General features: G+C 39.3%; 1 protein-coding gene across 2 annotated transcripts in view; it reads left to right on the top strand.

The window, feature by feature from the left end:
* Positions 1–556: 556 nt before the first annotated feature.
* CYP7B1 (cytochrome P450 family 7 subfamily B member 1) overlaps positions 557–18,895 on the top strand; it is a 187,507-nt gene continuing 169,168 nt past the window's right edge. Inside the window, exon 1 of one of the 2 annotated variants that reach the window (XM_075213578.1) lies at positions 557–1,023. In XM_075213578.1, coding sequence (XP_075069679.1) covers positions 941–1,023 — 83 coding nt within the window. In that variant the 5' untranslated portion in view covers positions 557–940. The remainder of the gene's footprint in view (positions 1,024–18,895) is intronic. The other variant, XM_075213577.1, reaches the window with a different exon arrangement.

Here is an 18,895-nt window from a genome sequence, read left to right as displayed (position 1 = left end):
TATTAAGAATTGGAAGCACATTCATTCTCTAGGGAGCTGCATCTGTCTCTTTCAGGCTATAAAAGTGTTGACTATATGCATATATTTTTTATACACTTATGTTTACAATTATATATGCATATATATGGGTATATTGATTTTGAGACTGTTTGCTGTGGTTGGCATTTAAATCAGCGCCCAGAAGATACCTGGGAGGGTATAGTGTTTGTGTTTTTACGTACTCAAATAAGTTATATAACTGGAAAAAAGACAAACAAGAGTTACAGATGTGTTGACATTGATGCAATTTCATCAAAAAGTATATTTACCATATATGTTCTGTAAAATGAAAAAAATTAGAAATATATGAGTTTGTATCTTTTTTTTTTTTTACAAATCTCCTTCTGCGTGGGTGTTTGCCTTGATTTGTACACTGTGTGATGCAGACTGGTACCGAGAGTCCCGGGCGTGTCATAAGCTACCACACCTCACCCACACACCAACCATTTGTATAGCTTCAACACACCAGCATAAAACCTATACAGCATTACAAGTAGATTGCAGAGGTTTCCTACATGTGTCTCCACTCCAGCTGTTGTGTTACAGGTACAAGTTGCAGCCCTGCAGACATTGGCATGCTCTAGATGTTCTAGTTTTACAACAGCTGGAGTGACGGGTGTTGTCCACTCTTAGGAACAATAAAGTTTGGTGTACAATGCGGTCTGCAGCTCGCACACATGTGTGGGAATAGAAGTCCTCTGGCTATCAGTGGTTTTTTCACGGAGCAGGGATCATGGCCTGGGAGGGGTTCCAGTGGGTGAGCCAATATCTCCTCACTGTCACGCCCACAGACAGAGTGGAGGCCGAAGTTTTGCTGCCTGTACTGTACTAAGGTTCACACTGAGCTCAGGGTCTGCAGTGCAGTCTTGTGGAGGAAGTGTAGCGGAAGATTGACACCACGATGATTGACGCCCTTCAATTTGTAATTGCAGCGGGGCTGCTGCTGATCACCATCTCTTTGTTTTGGTCTACGCTAAGGAGGAGGTAAGTTTGTTTACATTGTATACAGTGAGATACGAAAGTTACAAACACCTATCATCACTTCACACTTACAGCTCTTCCCCCGGGATGTTCTTGTCTCTCACTAAACACAAACCAAGCTGATTGTGGTAGTAGGGGCTACATGGGTTGCTGTTGAGAATATAAAAGTAATGCTGAGTAAACAGCATGTTTACTGGTGCAAGTTTTGATGCAGTGAACTCTAGAGCTCCTCATATACCCAGAAAGTTTGGCATGTAATGTAAACAACTTATTGTTATTATTATTATTGGGGATTAGGTAAAAGCTGAAATGCTGCTTGCTGTCTTGAGTGAACCTTTTTGTTTTTTTTCCCTCTTCCTATATAGTGCATTCTGTTCTGTAACGCAGATATGTTCTCTGTAATATGTGGAACAACTATTCCACATATTATATTGTATTGTGTGTGTGTGTGTGTATATATATATATATATATATATATACACACACACACGCACACGCGCACGCGCCAGAATGGAGCTTCGAGTACCTTAACCATCCGTTCCTGCTGCCAGAATGGGTTTACCAGTACCTTAGCCATCCATTTCAGGTGCTGGAATGGAGGTCTAATTACATTAATCAGCCATTCCGGAATGGATGAATGATGTACTCAAAACCCCATTCCGGTAACTGGAGAAGTTGTCTAAGATACTGAAAGCCCAATTCCGGCAGCCGTAATGGATGGGTTATGCACTCAGCGCTCCCTTCCGACATACATTCAGGCAGGTAGAACGGATAACTAGAATATATAACACACACACACACACTATGAATGCAATATAATGTGTGGAATGTTTGTCCCACATATTACAGAGAACATATCTCTGTATGTTTGTCCCACATATTACAGAGAACATATCTGTGTAGCAGAGCAGAATGCACTATACAGGCAGAGAAAACATAGCAGGCTCCACTCAAGACACAAAGCAGTGGAGGGCGCTGCAGGGAGCCAAATCTCTCCGGCAAGTCCGGAACGTCCGTGAGACATTTCGCAGCGGAGATTTTGACAGAAATCTCCGCTCATTTTTCCTCACACCTCTAAAATGAGTGGAGATTTCTACACCACATCGCCGGCAATTTAATTCCCCTCATTATGTATTAAAATGGCGTTATTCTTACTGACCTGTTATTGCAGCTTTCACAACGGCACCCGCTAGAGGGCCCCCCAGGCAGGCCAGGGCTCAGGTAATTTGGCTCCCCTGAACACCGTAACATAGTACATGATGTATTGAGCAGAGAGGCTTTGGAACGCCAAAGAAAAAATTACGGTGCTGGCAATTTGAATTCAATAAGGACAAAATCTATTTATAATCAGTAGATGTAAAAATATATAAAGTATGATGTAACAACTATTGTAGAACTTTAAGTTTAAAATATTTTTTATTGGTACAATAAAACTTTTGTTATAATCACATAACCTAACAAGTTAGTAATCCACATTTTTACTTAAATTGCCTTCACAATAAATTCCAGTGCACCAGTCAAAATGGTTTCAATATCATCAAAATATCACATGTAATTATATCGCCAGCAGGAAATACTCATTTGGGCTCCACTTTAGTTTGACTATATATCTATATATATATATATATATATATATATATATATATATATATATATATGTCTCAAAATATAATCTGGGATTTTAAAGAGAAAAGGCAGTGTATGCCAGGTGAGAGATCATCATCACTTATTTATATAGCACCAGCATATTCTGTAGCGCTTTACAATTGTGAGATTGGGTTTTTCCACCGAATTACCAGTATTTCGGCTATTGTTGGAGAAGAAATGTCTCGCCATACATCCATCGCCTTGTTACTCTCCGGTCAGCGTCCATCCAAGGGAGGCAGCAGAGTGCTTGCGTGCTGTAAAATTTTATTTAGCTGTTTTTCAATTGGATCTTTGGTCGTTCATTGGATGTTACCCACAGCTCATTAAACTGAAGTTGTATAAATTCGGTGTGGAGAATTAGCTTTAGTTAAAAACCTTGACACATTTCTGTAAAAACTGAGTGTCCAGTTCTAAAATTTAAACAGGTCTTAACCACTGGTAGTCTCTAAATAGGAAAACCATCTGAGTGATCCAAGTTAATGCATGCAAAAGACTTTGAGATGGTAAATAAATAAGTTAATTTTTTTTTTTTTTTAATAAAGTTGATCTATGGATCTGACCTAAGATACTTTATATTCATGTTAGTATAGATAAATCCAACAACTTAGCTATATATGAACTTACAACTACAGGTGGAGACAAGAGGCAAATGGTGAAGCTGGTTGATTGCAGTGCATCACTGCAAAGCTCTGTCCTAATCTTAGGGCTAGATTTACTAAACGGTGGGTTTGAAGGAGTGGAGATGTTGCCTATAGCAACCAATCAGATTATAGCTTTCATTTTGTAGCATGCACTAAATAAATGATAGCTAGAATCTGATTGGTTGCTATAGGCAACATCTCCACTTTTTCAAACCCGCCGTTTAGTAAATATACCCCTTAGTCTGTCCAAAAAAAACAGTGTTCTAGCTTCCCAACGACATACTATGTATTAGAGCTTTCATTTAATAGTCCAAGTAACCTTGCATTTAAAAAACTTCAACTTATAATTAATATAACCCAGGTGAAACCTGGTTTTGAATAATAAGTGAGAATTATTGAGATACAAATGTCACATTACAAATAATACATAAACCTTAGTGCTTTTAGTTTTAATAAAACTTTGGCCCGCTGAGCTCTGTCTGCCTCCTCCTTCTACCCTGTCTGCCATCTCATGACATGCTGAGAGCTGTGAGTCTGTGTCTCTGTAGTGAACTGACTATGTCTGTGTCTAGCTGGCTGCCTTTCAGAGAAATTTTGAAAATTGGAGAATGATTTGTAGAACAGCAGCTAAGAGAAATGACTATTGCATGCTTAAAAGTTTATTCAAAGGGAAAAAAATGCATGTGAGATTGCAGCTTTATACAAATGTATATGTAAATGCTTTTTAACCATATCTTATTGCATTGACAATGTGCTCTCATCAGAGTCTGGCTGGCAAATTGTACCCTGGGAAAGGGAGACCCGGCTCAGCAGCCTATTAGGAGCATTTTAAAGGAAAATAAAATGTAGATAGCCCAGTGACACAACCCAAGTAGCCCACTATGGGAGCGACTCGGGGAACAGATGCCCCCTGCCCCTTCGCACCCCCAATCCCTGACTCCCATCAACATGAAATTTTGTTTTCTAACTCATATTTTAATGTGTGTTCATAACCTTATACTATTTAAATATTCTGCAACTTGTAATCGTTTTTGGAGCACTTTTGTAATGCCGCTGTACCTACTTCTCTAAATTTTAAACATGTTGCCCTTAGTACTATACGTACCTCTGTACTTCTTGCTGCACCTCATTCTTTACTTTTATACACGTTGCCCTTTGTACTTTGTATACCTCACTACTATTGCATCAATCTGAAATAGGAGCAAATGTAAGTGAGGAGAGGTTTTTGTAATATACTAGTGTGAAGAAAAAGAATAATCGTTATTATTGTAATGGTTATTTTTGTAATAGCTCTTTTTAATCTTGGTACTATTTATGTTGATTATTATTTTTTGCTATATTATAGTTAAAAATTTTTCCAGCCAATGTACCACAGCGTTTAGAAGCTCATTTTCCAGGACACATGCTCTAACATGAAAACAATTGAAAGCTCTACACTGACTACTATGTGCTAATAAAGAAGCTTCCAAATGCTTTGGGCCTGATTCATTAAGGAAAGTAAGGCAAACATATTTAGTACGTTTTCTCCTGGACAAAGTCATGTTACAATGCAAGGGGTGCAAATTAGTTTATTTTGCACATAAGTTAAATACTGTCTGTTTTTTCATGTAGCACACAAATATTTGATAGCTTTATTTTTATACTGAAATTTAAAGTTGATCTAGAACATGCCCTACACAAACTATATCCCCACATTTTATATTTACCTCCCACTCCAATGCAACATGGCTTTGCCCAGGTGAACAGTTACTAATTTTTTTTGCTTTACTTTCTTTAATGAATCGGGCCCCTTATTTCATTTGCTGACAAAAACACAGCAAACATTGTTGAATGCATCTGTACAATAGGTTAGAACAGTAATAGGCAGCAGGATATACTTCGGTAATAGGATAAAATAATACTTGTAATCAAATAAAGAAACACCTATCTGTAATAACAGAATGCAGGAAGGAGGGGAATGGCTTGAAGGGTCGCCTGTTGCCCATCACCGGGTTACATGCGATAAAACATATATAGTTTACATAGAAAATTATATGTTTAAATTATTCAGCATAATAAGTTTCCAGTAAGATTTATATAGATTAGTAATAAGAATGCTTTTATAGGACATGTAAATGTTTAGTAGTATTTGTCAGTCCACTGGGACAATTTAATTAAATAATAAAGCCATTTAAAAAGTGTATCAACTATAGAGATTGGACATAATGGGGCATATTCAATTGTCGGCGGGATTGCCGAAAATCCCACGGTCCGCGCACGATTACCGTTATTACGGTAATCGTGCGCGGAAAAAGTGTTAATACGGTAAAATACTCGCTGGATTTCAGCTCGCAGCTCACTGAGCCGCGAGCTGAAATCCAGCTAGATTTACCGTATTACTTGTAGTTGTTTTTCCACGCCGCGGAAAAACAACAATTGAATATGCCCCAATGATTTTTTATGGCTCCTATCTCCTCCTTTATAATATATAGTACAAGTTACATAAAGTGGAGATTTATTGTTCCCCATAATATACAAATTATACTAATAAATACAGAAACTCCTGTTCATAGCTGCAGAAGCATTTTAATATTGACCCTTATAATTGGAGATTTAGATGGTTTCTCTTCAGTATTTGTAAGAACTTATGGATCGTTGCATTTTACATGAAATAATATACACAGCTGTGCCCAGCTCTATATACATATCTCTCCTTAAGTCACAGAGCCGCTGAGTTCAGCTTTACTAACTTTAGTTCCCGTTTAAAGTGGATCCCATTGCTAGCATCGTTAATTTTGGAATACTCCTCTCAATCCTTTTGATCGGCAATTGATTTCATAGCAATGTAGTGGACTAGTGAAATCTTTAGAGAAGGTTGAAAGTTTGAATCCCGAACGTGAAATATTTATTTGAAGGATTGTTACAACGTACAAGATGACTATGTTCTACTAGTGCACTGTAGCTCCAATGATATTGAATAGCACATCGGGTTCCTATTTGGAACAAATTGGGCTTTTTTTTTATTTGTTTTTAAGTATTTTTTAATTTTTTATTGTATATATATTTTTTGCATGTATTTTACATTAATTAAATTGCTATATGTGGATTGATAAATATGTGGTGGTATGATTTACTTGCTATAGGAGATTTGCACTTTCTTAACTGTCTATATTGTTCCAATTTCTTTAGGAATTGTCACATGACAAATCCCCAGAAAAGCTGCAGTCACCAGGACCAAGTTTATTCTAAAGTGGCTTTTTTAATCATTAATTTTGTTTTGAGTATTCATTTAATTTATTAACCATTTCATATTGAAGTCTCACAGTAGCACCCATTTTTTTTTATCCTTTTTGGATAAATATATATTTCTAAATAATATACCCTCCTACTGTAGACCATCTGAGTTTTAGCATTCACATGAGAACCTGTGTGCTTTATAGAGGCCATAGACACTGCTGCGAACTGCTGCTATCTCTGAACTAGCCCTCAGCTGTTTTGTGGGCTCTGATTGGGGGTCTGTTTCAGTGGGCTCCTGTCAGCCATAAGATGCAGTCACCACCAATATTGTTTACTTTTGAAATTTGCTGATCTGACACCAGAAAGCACACTGAGAAACTTGTCAGTTCCCTTGGTTTGGATTCCAGTGTCTGCCTTGTTACCTTATTTTTGTCTCCCTGCGTCCCAAGAACCTAAAGGTAAACCAGTTAGGGTGTGCCTGTATATTTCTGTGTGCTGTATAAGAACCTTATATGCCAAAGCAATAATAATGGGGAATAATATTGGTATATGAGTGAACAGCTTACACACTACTTGTCTGAATTTGGAAAATGCAATTCTATTTGTTTTAATTTGATATTTTTAATTATTCGGAATAAGACCAAAATGTAAAAGTTGGCAAATAAAAATAAATTTTCACTCCCTGAACCATGCATGTCCTGATACTGCTGACCTCTTTGCATCAATATAGATGTATTGTAATGGCACTAGGCCCTGGCCTGACCCAGGAGATGTCGTCCTCCATACCGGACACCTCTTTCCTCTCACTTCACCCCCTGTGTGTCTCTTTTAACCTAATCTATGTCTTGCTGTCCTGCCTTAGGAATTCAACTTTAGCTATTTGGTGGATGACCCTACAAAGTAGTTGATACCATTCATTAGAAGAAAGATATTCTCATGTGACCATAAGCTAGTGTACAGAAATCACACTCCCTGATCTGTAGACAGGTGCACCACTTGAAGACTTTCCTATGAGAGGGTGGCTGTACCCAGGCCCTGTGCTCCCATTAGGCAAGGTTAGGCAATTGCCTAGGGTGCAGGGCGCCTCGAAATTAAAAAAAAAAAATGACTATGGTCATTTAAAACGGAAATCCACGGGGAGGAGAGGAGGGAAGGGGCCATGAATCTTACCTGCATGAAGCTGCTCCTCTCTGCTCTGTCTCCTCCCCTCCGCTCACTGACAGTGACAGGCCGTGATGATGTCATCATCTTGGCCCGACAGTGTCTGTGAGTGGAGGGGAGAAGACAGAGCAGAGAGGAGCAACTTCATGCAGGTAAGTTAAAGAAAGACATGGGGAGCTGAGGGGAGGGAAGCGCAGAGCCAATTTTGACAGGGGGGGCGCCGATTTTTAAAGGGGGGGGGCGCCGATTTTTAAAGGGGGGGGTGCCGATTTTCACATTGTGCCTAGGGCGCCAAGGACCCTAGCACCGGCTCTGGCTGTACCTGGCTTCTCTACGTGAGATGGTAGGTCTGTGATTCCAGGCATTATAAAGGACATTCCACTCAACCTAAAGAGATTTAGTACTTTGCTCCTTTTTTTGTTTAAAAAAAAAAAAAAAAAAGAAGCAAGGTTTGTAAATCTAAAGGGCAGATTTCGCATTCCTTGGATTGCTATAAAGTTTAACAGGTATTCATACCTCCTGCTGCACTCCTTAGCTTGGGCTTTATCTCGCTTTTTTTTTTTTTTTTATATAGAATCAAACCTTCAACTCCTGCTACCTTTATACCTACACATACAACCTTTTAATAAACTCTCCTAGGTCAATTTCTGTGTTGCTTCCACTTTTTACTGATTCCCTTGTAAAGCATAATGAATAGCAATGATGTCTGCTTGCAGCTTTCAATGAATAATCAATATGATTGTGCAGTGGACAATTTCCTTTTGTTCTGACAAGAGCTGACTTTTTCCAAGACGGGGCTGGGAATTACCATCCAGAACTCCTGCAGGCAATCAATAAATGGATGGAATACTGTAAACCATTTGACATTTATTTGACCATGCATAGTATGTCTAAATTTGCTGTCTTTTTTTTTTTTTTTCACAACTTAAAGGGTTCTGTCCCAGACAAGTGAGACTGTTGGAACTCAGGACTTTATCACCTCCAACATGGTGACTAAACAAAGCAACGGCAGACTTTATTTTTTTCGAGACAGTTGGCAGTAAGGCATATGGAGTTAAGTACAGGCTTGGAGTGAGATTTTAAACTGGTTTCTTCTCTCTGAAACTAGGAACTCCTTGTGTGTTTTATACAATTTAAATATTAAAGCTTACACAGACTGCTAATTTAGCCAGTTAAAGGGGCATATTCAATTGTCCGCGGTTTCCGCCGCGGAATAACTATTACCGGTATTATGGTAATAGTAAGCCGGATTTCATCTCGCAGCTCCCTGAGCCATGAGCTGAAATCCAGCGAGAAAAGTACCGTAATACCGGTATTTATGCGGCACTATTACCGTAATGACAGTAATAGAGCGAGGCGCGTTACTTTTGGCTGTAACGCCAACAATTAAATATGCCCCTAAGAGTGAAACCTATAGGGCTTGATTCATTAAGGGATGTAAATGCTGATGTTGTGCGTAAAATTACACTGCTCATGCTCAGAAATTGACTATTTACAAGTGAACGCAAGTGCACCCAATTAATTTTTTAGGACAATTCCGACTGCTACAATTTCAAGGGCAGGACAGGAGAGAGAAGGAGCGTTTGTTTGTAAGTAAGGGCGTGTCCAGTGTGAGCACACGCACATCCGTCCGAATCAAGCTCTGTGCATCTCTCAGGCATGTTTTTTTCAGCCATATCACTTGCACTAGCTGCAGGGCAGGTGTAAGTGCCAAGTGATGTCATGAATGCATGCTATGACATGCCTTTGCAATTGAGAGCAACTGTAAAAAAGCATTTTGAGTACAGTAGGTATTAAGAACATCCTGATAAATGTATTTCATCTGAAAAAAATGACTTTTTTAATGTCTTTTTCATTAGTGATTATATTAACACGTGTAAATGTATTTTTTTTTTCTGTGAGAATGATGGGATTTTCTATATACATATGCATTGAAGTGTATCCTGCAATGTGTTGTCTGTCTGCATATGGCAAATGCCATATAGGCAGAGCGTACTTACACCCTTATTCAATGTTTCTTGTGATCCTTTTCTTGTTGAATATGGCCGTATTTGCTTGCAGTTTTCACCTGTTTTAAAATAACAAAACACAAATTGTGTTCACTTAATGAATCGGGCCCGTAATGTATATAACACATAACCTCTTAATGAAAAGTTCAAATTCAGCACATACATAAATATACTAATGCTAATAATATGTAATTCTCTTCATATAACTTTTCAATAGATATTAGAATTCTGATAAGGAAGACATATAGGTGGACATTACAATAGACCATGGTACTGATGCGGAGTGATTACTATACCAGTTTGCGTAGCGTACCTGGTGCAAAATCACTCTGCGCATACCCAGAAGGTTTGCACATACCTAGCCATGCAGGTTTGCATGGCTCTGCCATATATGTCTGCACCTGGAGAGGAGGACAAGGACCTTCTAACATAGGCCGAGTACAGTAAGAGGGTGTTCACGCAGTTGCTAATGGATGCAGATCGGGGAAAAGATGGCCATACACCTGAGAGAGCCATATTATTTGCAGATGGCTGGGGCAAATGCAGATAGTGGATGATGAACGTGGTCTCCCGCACTAGTGAACCACTTGTGATTGGCCATTTGCGATTGCACTGATAAGACTGATTGGTTATGCTTTTTTTGCATACGTGTTCAGGGATAACTTTTTTTTTTTTTGTACACAACATGGGGAGTTGGCAGAACCTGGAGGGGAGGTCATGTAATAAGTGCCCCCTGCTATGAAAGACCAAAATTCACGGCATTGCATGGTGAGGCTTAATGTCGCGATCGCGTCATTAAGCCCAGCCTCCACCAAGACACGAGAAGATGCCTACTCATCCGGGAGTCCTTCATAAACCTCCCAGAAATTCCGGGAGTGTAGGCAATTATGTGCAAATGTATTTTTAAATTGGATGCAGGGAAGATACAGCCTGCTTTTGCATGTGCCACACAAAGACTGGGCAAAAATAGTACCCTCTAGCTGGATTTACTCCTAGGGACTAATGTTATTTATTTTATGTGATTTCTTGTATGGGATTGTTTCACACCATGGGGTATATTTACTAAATCATTACCAGCTATTTATATAGCGCCATCAATTCCGCAGCGCTGTACACAGAACTCACTCAATTCAGTCCCTGCCCCATTGGAGCCTACAGTCTAAATTCCCTAACATATACACACAGACCGAGAGAGTGAGACTGGGGTCCACTTGATAGCAGCCAATTAACCTACGATTATATTTTTGGAGTGTGGGAGAAAACCGGAGCACCCAGAGGAAACCCACACAAATACAGTAGAAACTCCACACTGAAAAGGCTGTGGGTTTGAAAAAGTGGAGATGTTGCCTATAGCAACCAATCAGTTTCTAGCTGCAGTTTTGTAGAATATACTAAATAAATAACTAGAACCTGATTGGTTGCTATAGACAACATCTCCACTTTTTCAAACCCGCAGTTTAGTAAATATACCCACATATACTCATCAATGCTTTTTTTGGAGCATCCACTCCACTTTTCAATGGTGTTTCTGCTTATTGTCATCTTATTTTAAACTTTTCATTATGGCTATAACTTTGCATTCAGAATTGTGAACCCAAGCACCACTATCGGTTTCTTCATTCCATATTACAGTCATTATATTAAACATGTGCTTGCCTTCTGACTGTTATAACCACAGCCCCCTGTTGTTTCAGTAGAGTGTGTGGCTAAAAGCCAGAATTAATTACTGGCTTTTCTGTGCATCTGCAGAAAATACATTGTTTATAGTACTCCTTATCACACACATAAGAAATTGCATGTAATTGAATGCTTGGAAATAAAAAAATAGCTCCCAAATTGGAATTCTTTTTATTTATGATTTCCTGATTGTCATCAGTGTGTAAGGTTTCTTTTAAGTTTCTTTGTTCCACTTTTTGTGTGTTCAGTTAACCCAGTGTCATATCTAAAAGCAACTGCTACCCATAAAAAGTCCTAGTGATGGCACTGACAGATCCTTGTATCTCCACCTTCTCCTCCCTCAGAATTATAAACACCACACCAACCTAATTCAGAGATGGTTTACAAGTTGCCTATATTTCTGGGAGCTTTTCAGAAACTGGCATCCTGTCTCAAGTATCTCATTCTGCGTATAGTTTTGTTTATGTTATACTCTGCCGTTAAAGGAATGCCACTTCTGCATTGGAATGATCACTATGTTTGTGCTAATGCTCAAGTATATGAAGCCAACATGTGATAACAAAGCAGTTCATTCTTTATACTTTGTTAGTATTCAGATTATTGACATTAATAAAAATATAACTTTTGCTGCAGTACTCTAGATAGTGACTGTAGATTATTTACCATAGGCTTTTTAGTGGAACTAAACACAAAAACTTAAAGAAAGAGGAATTAATTTGTGTTTTCGAAAGTGATAAATGAGAAACTTATATCAGTTTACTGCCATGATTTTGTTTTTGTTGTATTTGGGTGGTACTGTGTTATATGAGAACAATTCTATAATAATTGAAACTATTTTTTTTTATTTATTGTTTATTTGTATAGTAGCACAATATCACACTTTCCAGAGAATATTGAATCATCCATATAAATGTCTGTCCCACTAGAGTTTACACTCTAAATTCCTTACCACTCACATGAAGGCCCATTTTGTCAGAAGTCAATTCACCTACCAGTGTGTGTTTTTTGACTGCAGGAGGAAACCGGAGCAGCCAGTGCAAATCCACACGGGCACGGGGAGAATATACAAACTCCACACAGAATTATTGTGACTATATATATATATATATATATATATATATATATATATATATATATATATATATATATATATATTTTGTTCTGAGTAATCTGATATATATTCATATCTCATGCAAAGCAAACTGGTTCACCCTAATTAACATTTTTTTAGACTGACCACTTAATTCTGACAAATGCTGATTTACTTCAATATCTTGAGCATTGCTTGTTGGAGCAAAGGAACTGGTGTAGGCAGTCGGCTAGAATACTGAGCTGGGATCAGTCACTACATGGTGAATGCAGCAATAGCTGAACTAGACATATGATTTCCGTGGATGGGCTTTTCTCCCTTTCATAAATAGGCCCATTATTAATATATATGAAATAGGGGAATGGAGTAATGTATTAAGTAAACATAACACACTTGCACATTTTAAAATAGCCATAATATATAGTTTTCTGTATGTGCTCCATGATTGGTAATGCCACCCATTGTACATCTTTTGCTATGTAGGCATTTTGGAAATAACAGTTCAAAAGTGAATGCTGTGTAAGATGTTGGTGAATTGCTCATCTGGAAGCATAGATTCTGGATCTAAAATGAGCTTCTGGCAACACTGAGGTCCATTGAAACATGGAAAGTTTGCTGCCCAATGAGCGGGCACTAGCTGGGCTCAGTGCAGAAAGTGATGGAGGCAGGTAGGTAGCTGGGTCACAGAAGAAGAGGTAGCGGGAAGAGTATCCGGAAGGTTAGATCTCGCATATTCCAGATTGCTGTTATTTCGGATGTTAAATCATAAGTTATATTGTTGTAGCAGGGTACTCCCACTTGCAACCAGGGGAATGACTGTTTCGGTAAAGATTGTGAGATGGTAAAGAAAATCTTATTATTAGGTAGGCAAACTGTCGCCAGGAACATGAACGCTTAACAATTTGTAGTTTTCTAGGTGCATGGGTTTGGCATATAATGGATTCTGGTGAAAGGCTGGGGAGTCTAGGAGAGTCCAACATTCATGGTATATAACAGCACCAATGACAAAGTTACAGGTAGATGGATTTTCCTCAAAAGTAATTTCATGGAGTTAGACAATAAATCTAAATTGTGACAGGAGGTATGTAGTGTTACATTGTATAGGTAATGGTAAGACAGTATCTTGAATATGTGGTACAGGTTGGGGTATCCATCTTTAAGAAACACATAGGAGAAGTTGAATATGGAAGTCTATTGCTAAAAGGGAGGAAATTATTTGCAGCTTTTTAATTGGCTTTCCAAAATAAACATCTTGTGAAAGGAGTGTGTGTTTACATGTAAGAAGAAACATTGTTTTGTTCGATTGTCTTTCTTTTAATAAAGCTGCTAATGATTTATAGTTTGCTAAATGTCATGAGATTACAATGGCAACCACTGTGAAGGGGAGTACTGCTAATCTGTTCTCCTCATTCTTCTCCATGTACCGATGGCACATGCACAATTTCCACTCCACGTACGTAGTCGAACAGATGTGTGTGCGATGATGTTATCACACATGTGGGGCTCAGTATGCTGGGAAGAGGTAGGATTTATAAGCCAAAACTCTGCACTCCCACTCTCTTCAATACGGACGGTGCATACAGCGCAAGTACACTCTCCCTCTCCTTTCTCCTACTATAGGAGACAAGGGCTTGGCTGTGTAGTCTAGCTAAATGGCAGTAGGGCACACTCATGCAAAAGTTATTTCATTTTGCGGGACATGTTATTTATACGAGCCTCAAGGAATGGAGAGAGTACATATGACAGCATTTCCTGGTCAGTGATGGGACACAGATCCTGTTCCCTTCACAAACTGAATTTTTTTTTTTTTTTTTTTTTACAGGTGTTCTGGATGTGCCAGAATATCTGTAAAACACCTGTACAACTGTCATGTAATTTCAGTACGATATCTTTTGTACCATCCAGGCACATTTGAGGCAGGCAGGACTTTTAAACTAACCGAGACACCTGGTTATTTAACCTTTTCATAATACCATTAAGATTCCATTGCCTTGGACCTTATTTTCAAGCTTCCACTCTCTTCAAATTGTGAAAAAAAGACTTGGTTTTGTTAAATGTATAACCAGCATTGAAAACCATTCATCATTTTCTGTACCAATAAAAGATTACAAAATAGTCTTACAGTTATTTCAGCATAGGAAATTCATAGCAGCTGTCCCACAACGTTGATGCTCCAATACTTTGCAGATTCCTTTTTTATTGTAACCCTATGAAAGCCTGTTTATTAACATAATCTTAATCTGCTACTTAAGAACTGGACATTGGAAAGAGTAGATCTTCTTTATACGCAAGACACTTTGGGCCTGATTTAAATCTTGACGTACACCTGTTTGCTTAGCTAATCTTGCATTAATTAACACTGCACATGCCCATTAACCAAACTTGCGCAATAGCACAGAATTTATATCCGCACGTGTCTGCGGCAAGGGGTTCCCTAAGAACTGCTTGCCTCAGATGCTTGGGAGCAAGCAAGACATTGGACGTAGTTTCAGATGGGGCCTGACTTTGAGATGCTTTCAATTGCATGTACTGTTCCTGAGATAAAACAACTACGATCTTAGTGGATAGAATTATTAAAGCTGGAGGTTTGATTTCAGAGTGTTGCTGAAGAAAACATCTAGAGATGGCATCTATTTTTAAGTTTTTAGACTATGTATGTAATGGGGAAATTGAACCTAGAAAATAACAGAGCCAACCGGGCTTGCTATGGGTTCAGTCTCTTTGCAGTTTCTATGCATTGCAGATTCTTATGATCTGTCTATACTGTAATAGTGTACCTTGTTCTTTCTAGCCAATGACTCCATTCTAAAAAAACAACAGCTCTCTGTTGCCTACGTCATAATTCATCTCTACAGAGGAGAATTTTCGGGTGAAAATTGCACATGGGTGTAGTTTATTGTTGAAAGGGTTGATCCTAGCTCCAAGATCAGAGACCTCCACCTCATTAATGAAAGTTTGCTCCAGATTGGGGTACTTAAGCAATGGTGCTTTCCAAAATGCCAAGATTTTATAATTTGCAAAGCCAAGAAACCTGTGTAAGGCTTTCATGTTAGTGTGTTTGATACAATCCTTTATTACTTGTAATTTACTTTGAGCCATGGTAAATCCTCAGTGGGAAATAATATAATCCAGGAAGACTGCTTGAGACACCTCCAAATTCACATTTTTCCAATCTTGCTTATAATTTGAATTCTCCTACTTTCTGCAGAACTGCCTTGACGTGGCCACAATGAGACAAGGAACGGGAATATATTAGGGTGTCGTCCAGATAGACCATGACGTACCTCTCAAGAAACTCTGAGTATCATTGATCAGTACTTTTAATACAGCGGGGGCATCAGTTAGTGTGAAAGGTACGACAAGGTATTCGTAATGCTCTGTATGAGTACTGAACGCTGTCTTCCACTCGTCCCCCTGGAAGTGAGTCTGCTGCTTCCTTGCAAATTCCAGATATGCAGCAGGAATAGAGCCATAAAAATGAGACCAGCCTTATTGGTAGTGAGAGACAGGATTGCAAACAGGATTCACCCCAATGAGTGATTTGTCTACGTGACCAGTCAATCTGTGGATTATGTTGAAACAGCCACGGGAACCCCAATATTACGGGAAAATAACAATATAAAAGGAGATCCTACCCGTAAAGTGAGCGGGTTTTTATTCAAGCTTTTGGTCCCCCCAGAGAGCAAGGTTCCATCCAAACCCGAAATTAAGACTGGGGTTTCCAAAAGTATAATAGATATGTTAAGTTTCTGTGCAACTTCCTGGTCTATCAAGTTACCTGCTGCCCCCGCTGTTCACTAGAGCAGCGGGTGGAAAATGAGCCATGTCAAAGAAAATTTCGACAGCGTTCTGAAGAGAGAAGCCGGAGAGTTGTTTTGGCCTAGCTCCCCATCTTTCCCTAGACTCTGAATTTTCCTGACTCTTTCGGGTATTCTCATCACGAATGTCTCTCGCTGCCACAATAAAAAAAAAAAACTCTTGGGACCATCTACTGACTCTTCTGAAGTATGTGGTAGGTACCAACTTGCATGTGTTCAAGACTGTAACTATTAAAGGGTGGAGAGGAAGAACAAGTGATAACAGCATGTGACTCTTTCTCCTGGTGGCGTTCCTTGTGTCCTTGTAACAAAGACATCACGATTCCAACACTCTGGTCCTCTGGGCCCAAAGAGATTGAATGGAGTCTGGAGTATAGCTTGCAGCTATCTCTGAAATTCTGAAATAAGTTCTGGTCACCAGAAAACCTGTCTGCTAAATTAAAAGTGTGATAATAAGGCTTGTAGTTGACTGGTCAGAATCTAAAAAGGAGATGACTGAAGAAACTCCATGTCAGGTCCAAAATATTTTTTGGTTGATGATAATTAGAAGGACAATATGACGTGATCCTGAACTACTAGAACTGCTTCGCAAGATTTTCCCCTATAGCAACACCCTTACTGAGGGTTGCACAGTACTCCATTGTCCTCAGGACTTAAGCTCGGGTATTAGTAGCTGTTGATCTCACTATTGCCCAGTGGAGTGAACGAACACTGTCCACTCCACTGGTGTGGCAAAGAGTCTTCTTTGTCACTACTCTCTTATAGGGAAAGAGGTAGAAACCCAGGCAATCTGCAGGAGCAGGCTGCAGACAGGGTTAAATTTTCCCTGGGTTCCACTTTCAACACATATACACACAGGTGTTTCACATGGGTCTAATTGATTTGTTGTTTGATATGATTTGTCTGTAGTGCTTGGGTGGATGATAAAAACACTTTGTATTTATGGGCGGGGCCACAGATTCCAGCTAGTGGCCGGCTAGTAATGAGGAAACTACTGTTTAGCCAGACATAGGGTTGTGGGAGAATTGTGAAGCTTTTACTGTATATGTCTGCTGTAACCATCGCTGAAACTGTTTAAGCCATCCTGACAACTGCCAATAAACAGTAAAATAGTTCAACCAAGCTGTGTGAGACTCCAGTGAATGCCGTGCTTTATCACAATAGATAGATCTGTTCAACACGTCAAGGTCAGGAGCAGCAGAAGACAGAAATCCTTTAAACAATCCGGGTCAAACACTGAGAACAGAACAGATCAGGATACAAGTCACACTGGGACAAGCAGAACCTATAGCCAGCATTGGTATGCTAACAGGAAGGGATTTAGAAAGCCACCAGAACCAATGAGATATTGAATGATGATTAACTGCATGAGTGCAGCAGCTGATGCTGCCAGCCTGCTAGCTGAAAAGACACAGCAACCATACATAGCAATCAGTTGAATCAGTGAGGCGCCAGCTGCATGGGACGCTACTATTGTTGGGCAAATAGTTCAGAGCACATCCTACACATGCACGAGGCTTCATACAATACACTGCAGCTTAATAAGGAGAAATGCTGATAGCAGATCAGACATCCAGCAGTGATCACCACACAACTAACGCATTGGGGCACTGTCAGCTGACAGGGAAATGTCGGTTACAGATCTGACTTGTAGTGGTGATCATCAAATTCCTAAACACATGAGAGTGCGGTCTCCTGATAGGGAAAGAACACTGGTAAAATAGTATGCGGTGGTGATCACCATACACTTAGTACATCAGGGTTCAATCAAGCGAAAGGATGCCGGTCACTCTTGTTAGGCAACTGACATAAAATATGACTACCATTAATACTGACATATAATTGGGCATTACTGTTGTCCTGTAACATACCACCAGCATGTCATGAGCCTTGCGTTCGACTTCCATAACCGAGCGCCCTGCGAATTAACTGCTCCCCACTGACCGCCACGCTCCGTCACAGCCGTCCGCCATCTTTCTTTTGGGTCTGTGCATGCCCATTTGAGTTGTGGTGCATCGATTCTCGAAAATGGCTAACTTTATCCCTCTCATCGGTCTTCCTCCGTCTCCAGTCTTGGCTCTACATTTCATTAAGGAGATTTCCCACTTGCATGGTTGCCCTTCAGAGAGCACTATGTAAACTCTTTGGAATCCAGTTGAACCTGTCCTCTTCATATCACTCACAATCCAATAAACAGACTGAGCGAGTCAGTCAAGACTTGGAGACCTTTCTCGGAATGTTTTCTTCTGCGAATCAAGATAACTGGGCTGATCTCCGACCATGGGCTGAGTTTGTGCACAACAATGCCTTCCACGAGTCCACTTCTTTTATTTTACTTTACTTTTTTGGTAACTGTTAAATTCCATGCATCATTTATCCCACGGAAAAAAAAAGAAAAAGAACTTAACACAATTTCTATTTCACAAATATTTCATTATATGCCACATTTTTTGTGTAAATCTTCTCAGTCTCTTACCAATTTCCACTGTTCCATGCCACCAATAATTTTGATGACCGTTAATTAGGAAACAATAGGGACCGTAGCCAGGTGGTGGGGATATATTAGCACCCATAGACGCAAATGCTAAAGTGCTATTAATCGATCTTATGTTGGCA

This window comes from Mixophyes fleayi, chromosome 5 (genome assembly GCF_038048845.1).
Source record: "Mixophyes fleayi isolate aMixFle1 chromosome 5, aMixFle1.hap1, whole genome shotgun sequence".
Taxonomy (NCBI): domain Eukaryota; kingdom Metazoa; phylum Chordata; class Amphibia; order Anura; family Limnodynastidae; genus Mixophyes; species Mixophyes fleayi.
The sequence above is the reverse complement of the archived record's forward strand: the minus strand, read 5'-3'. Positions and strand labels throughout refer to the sequence as shown.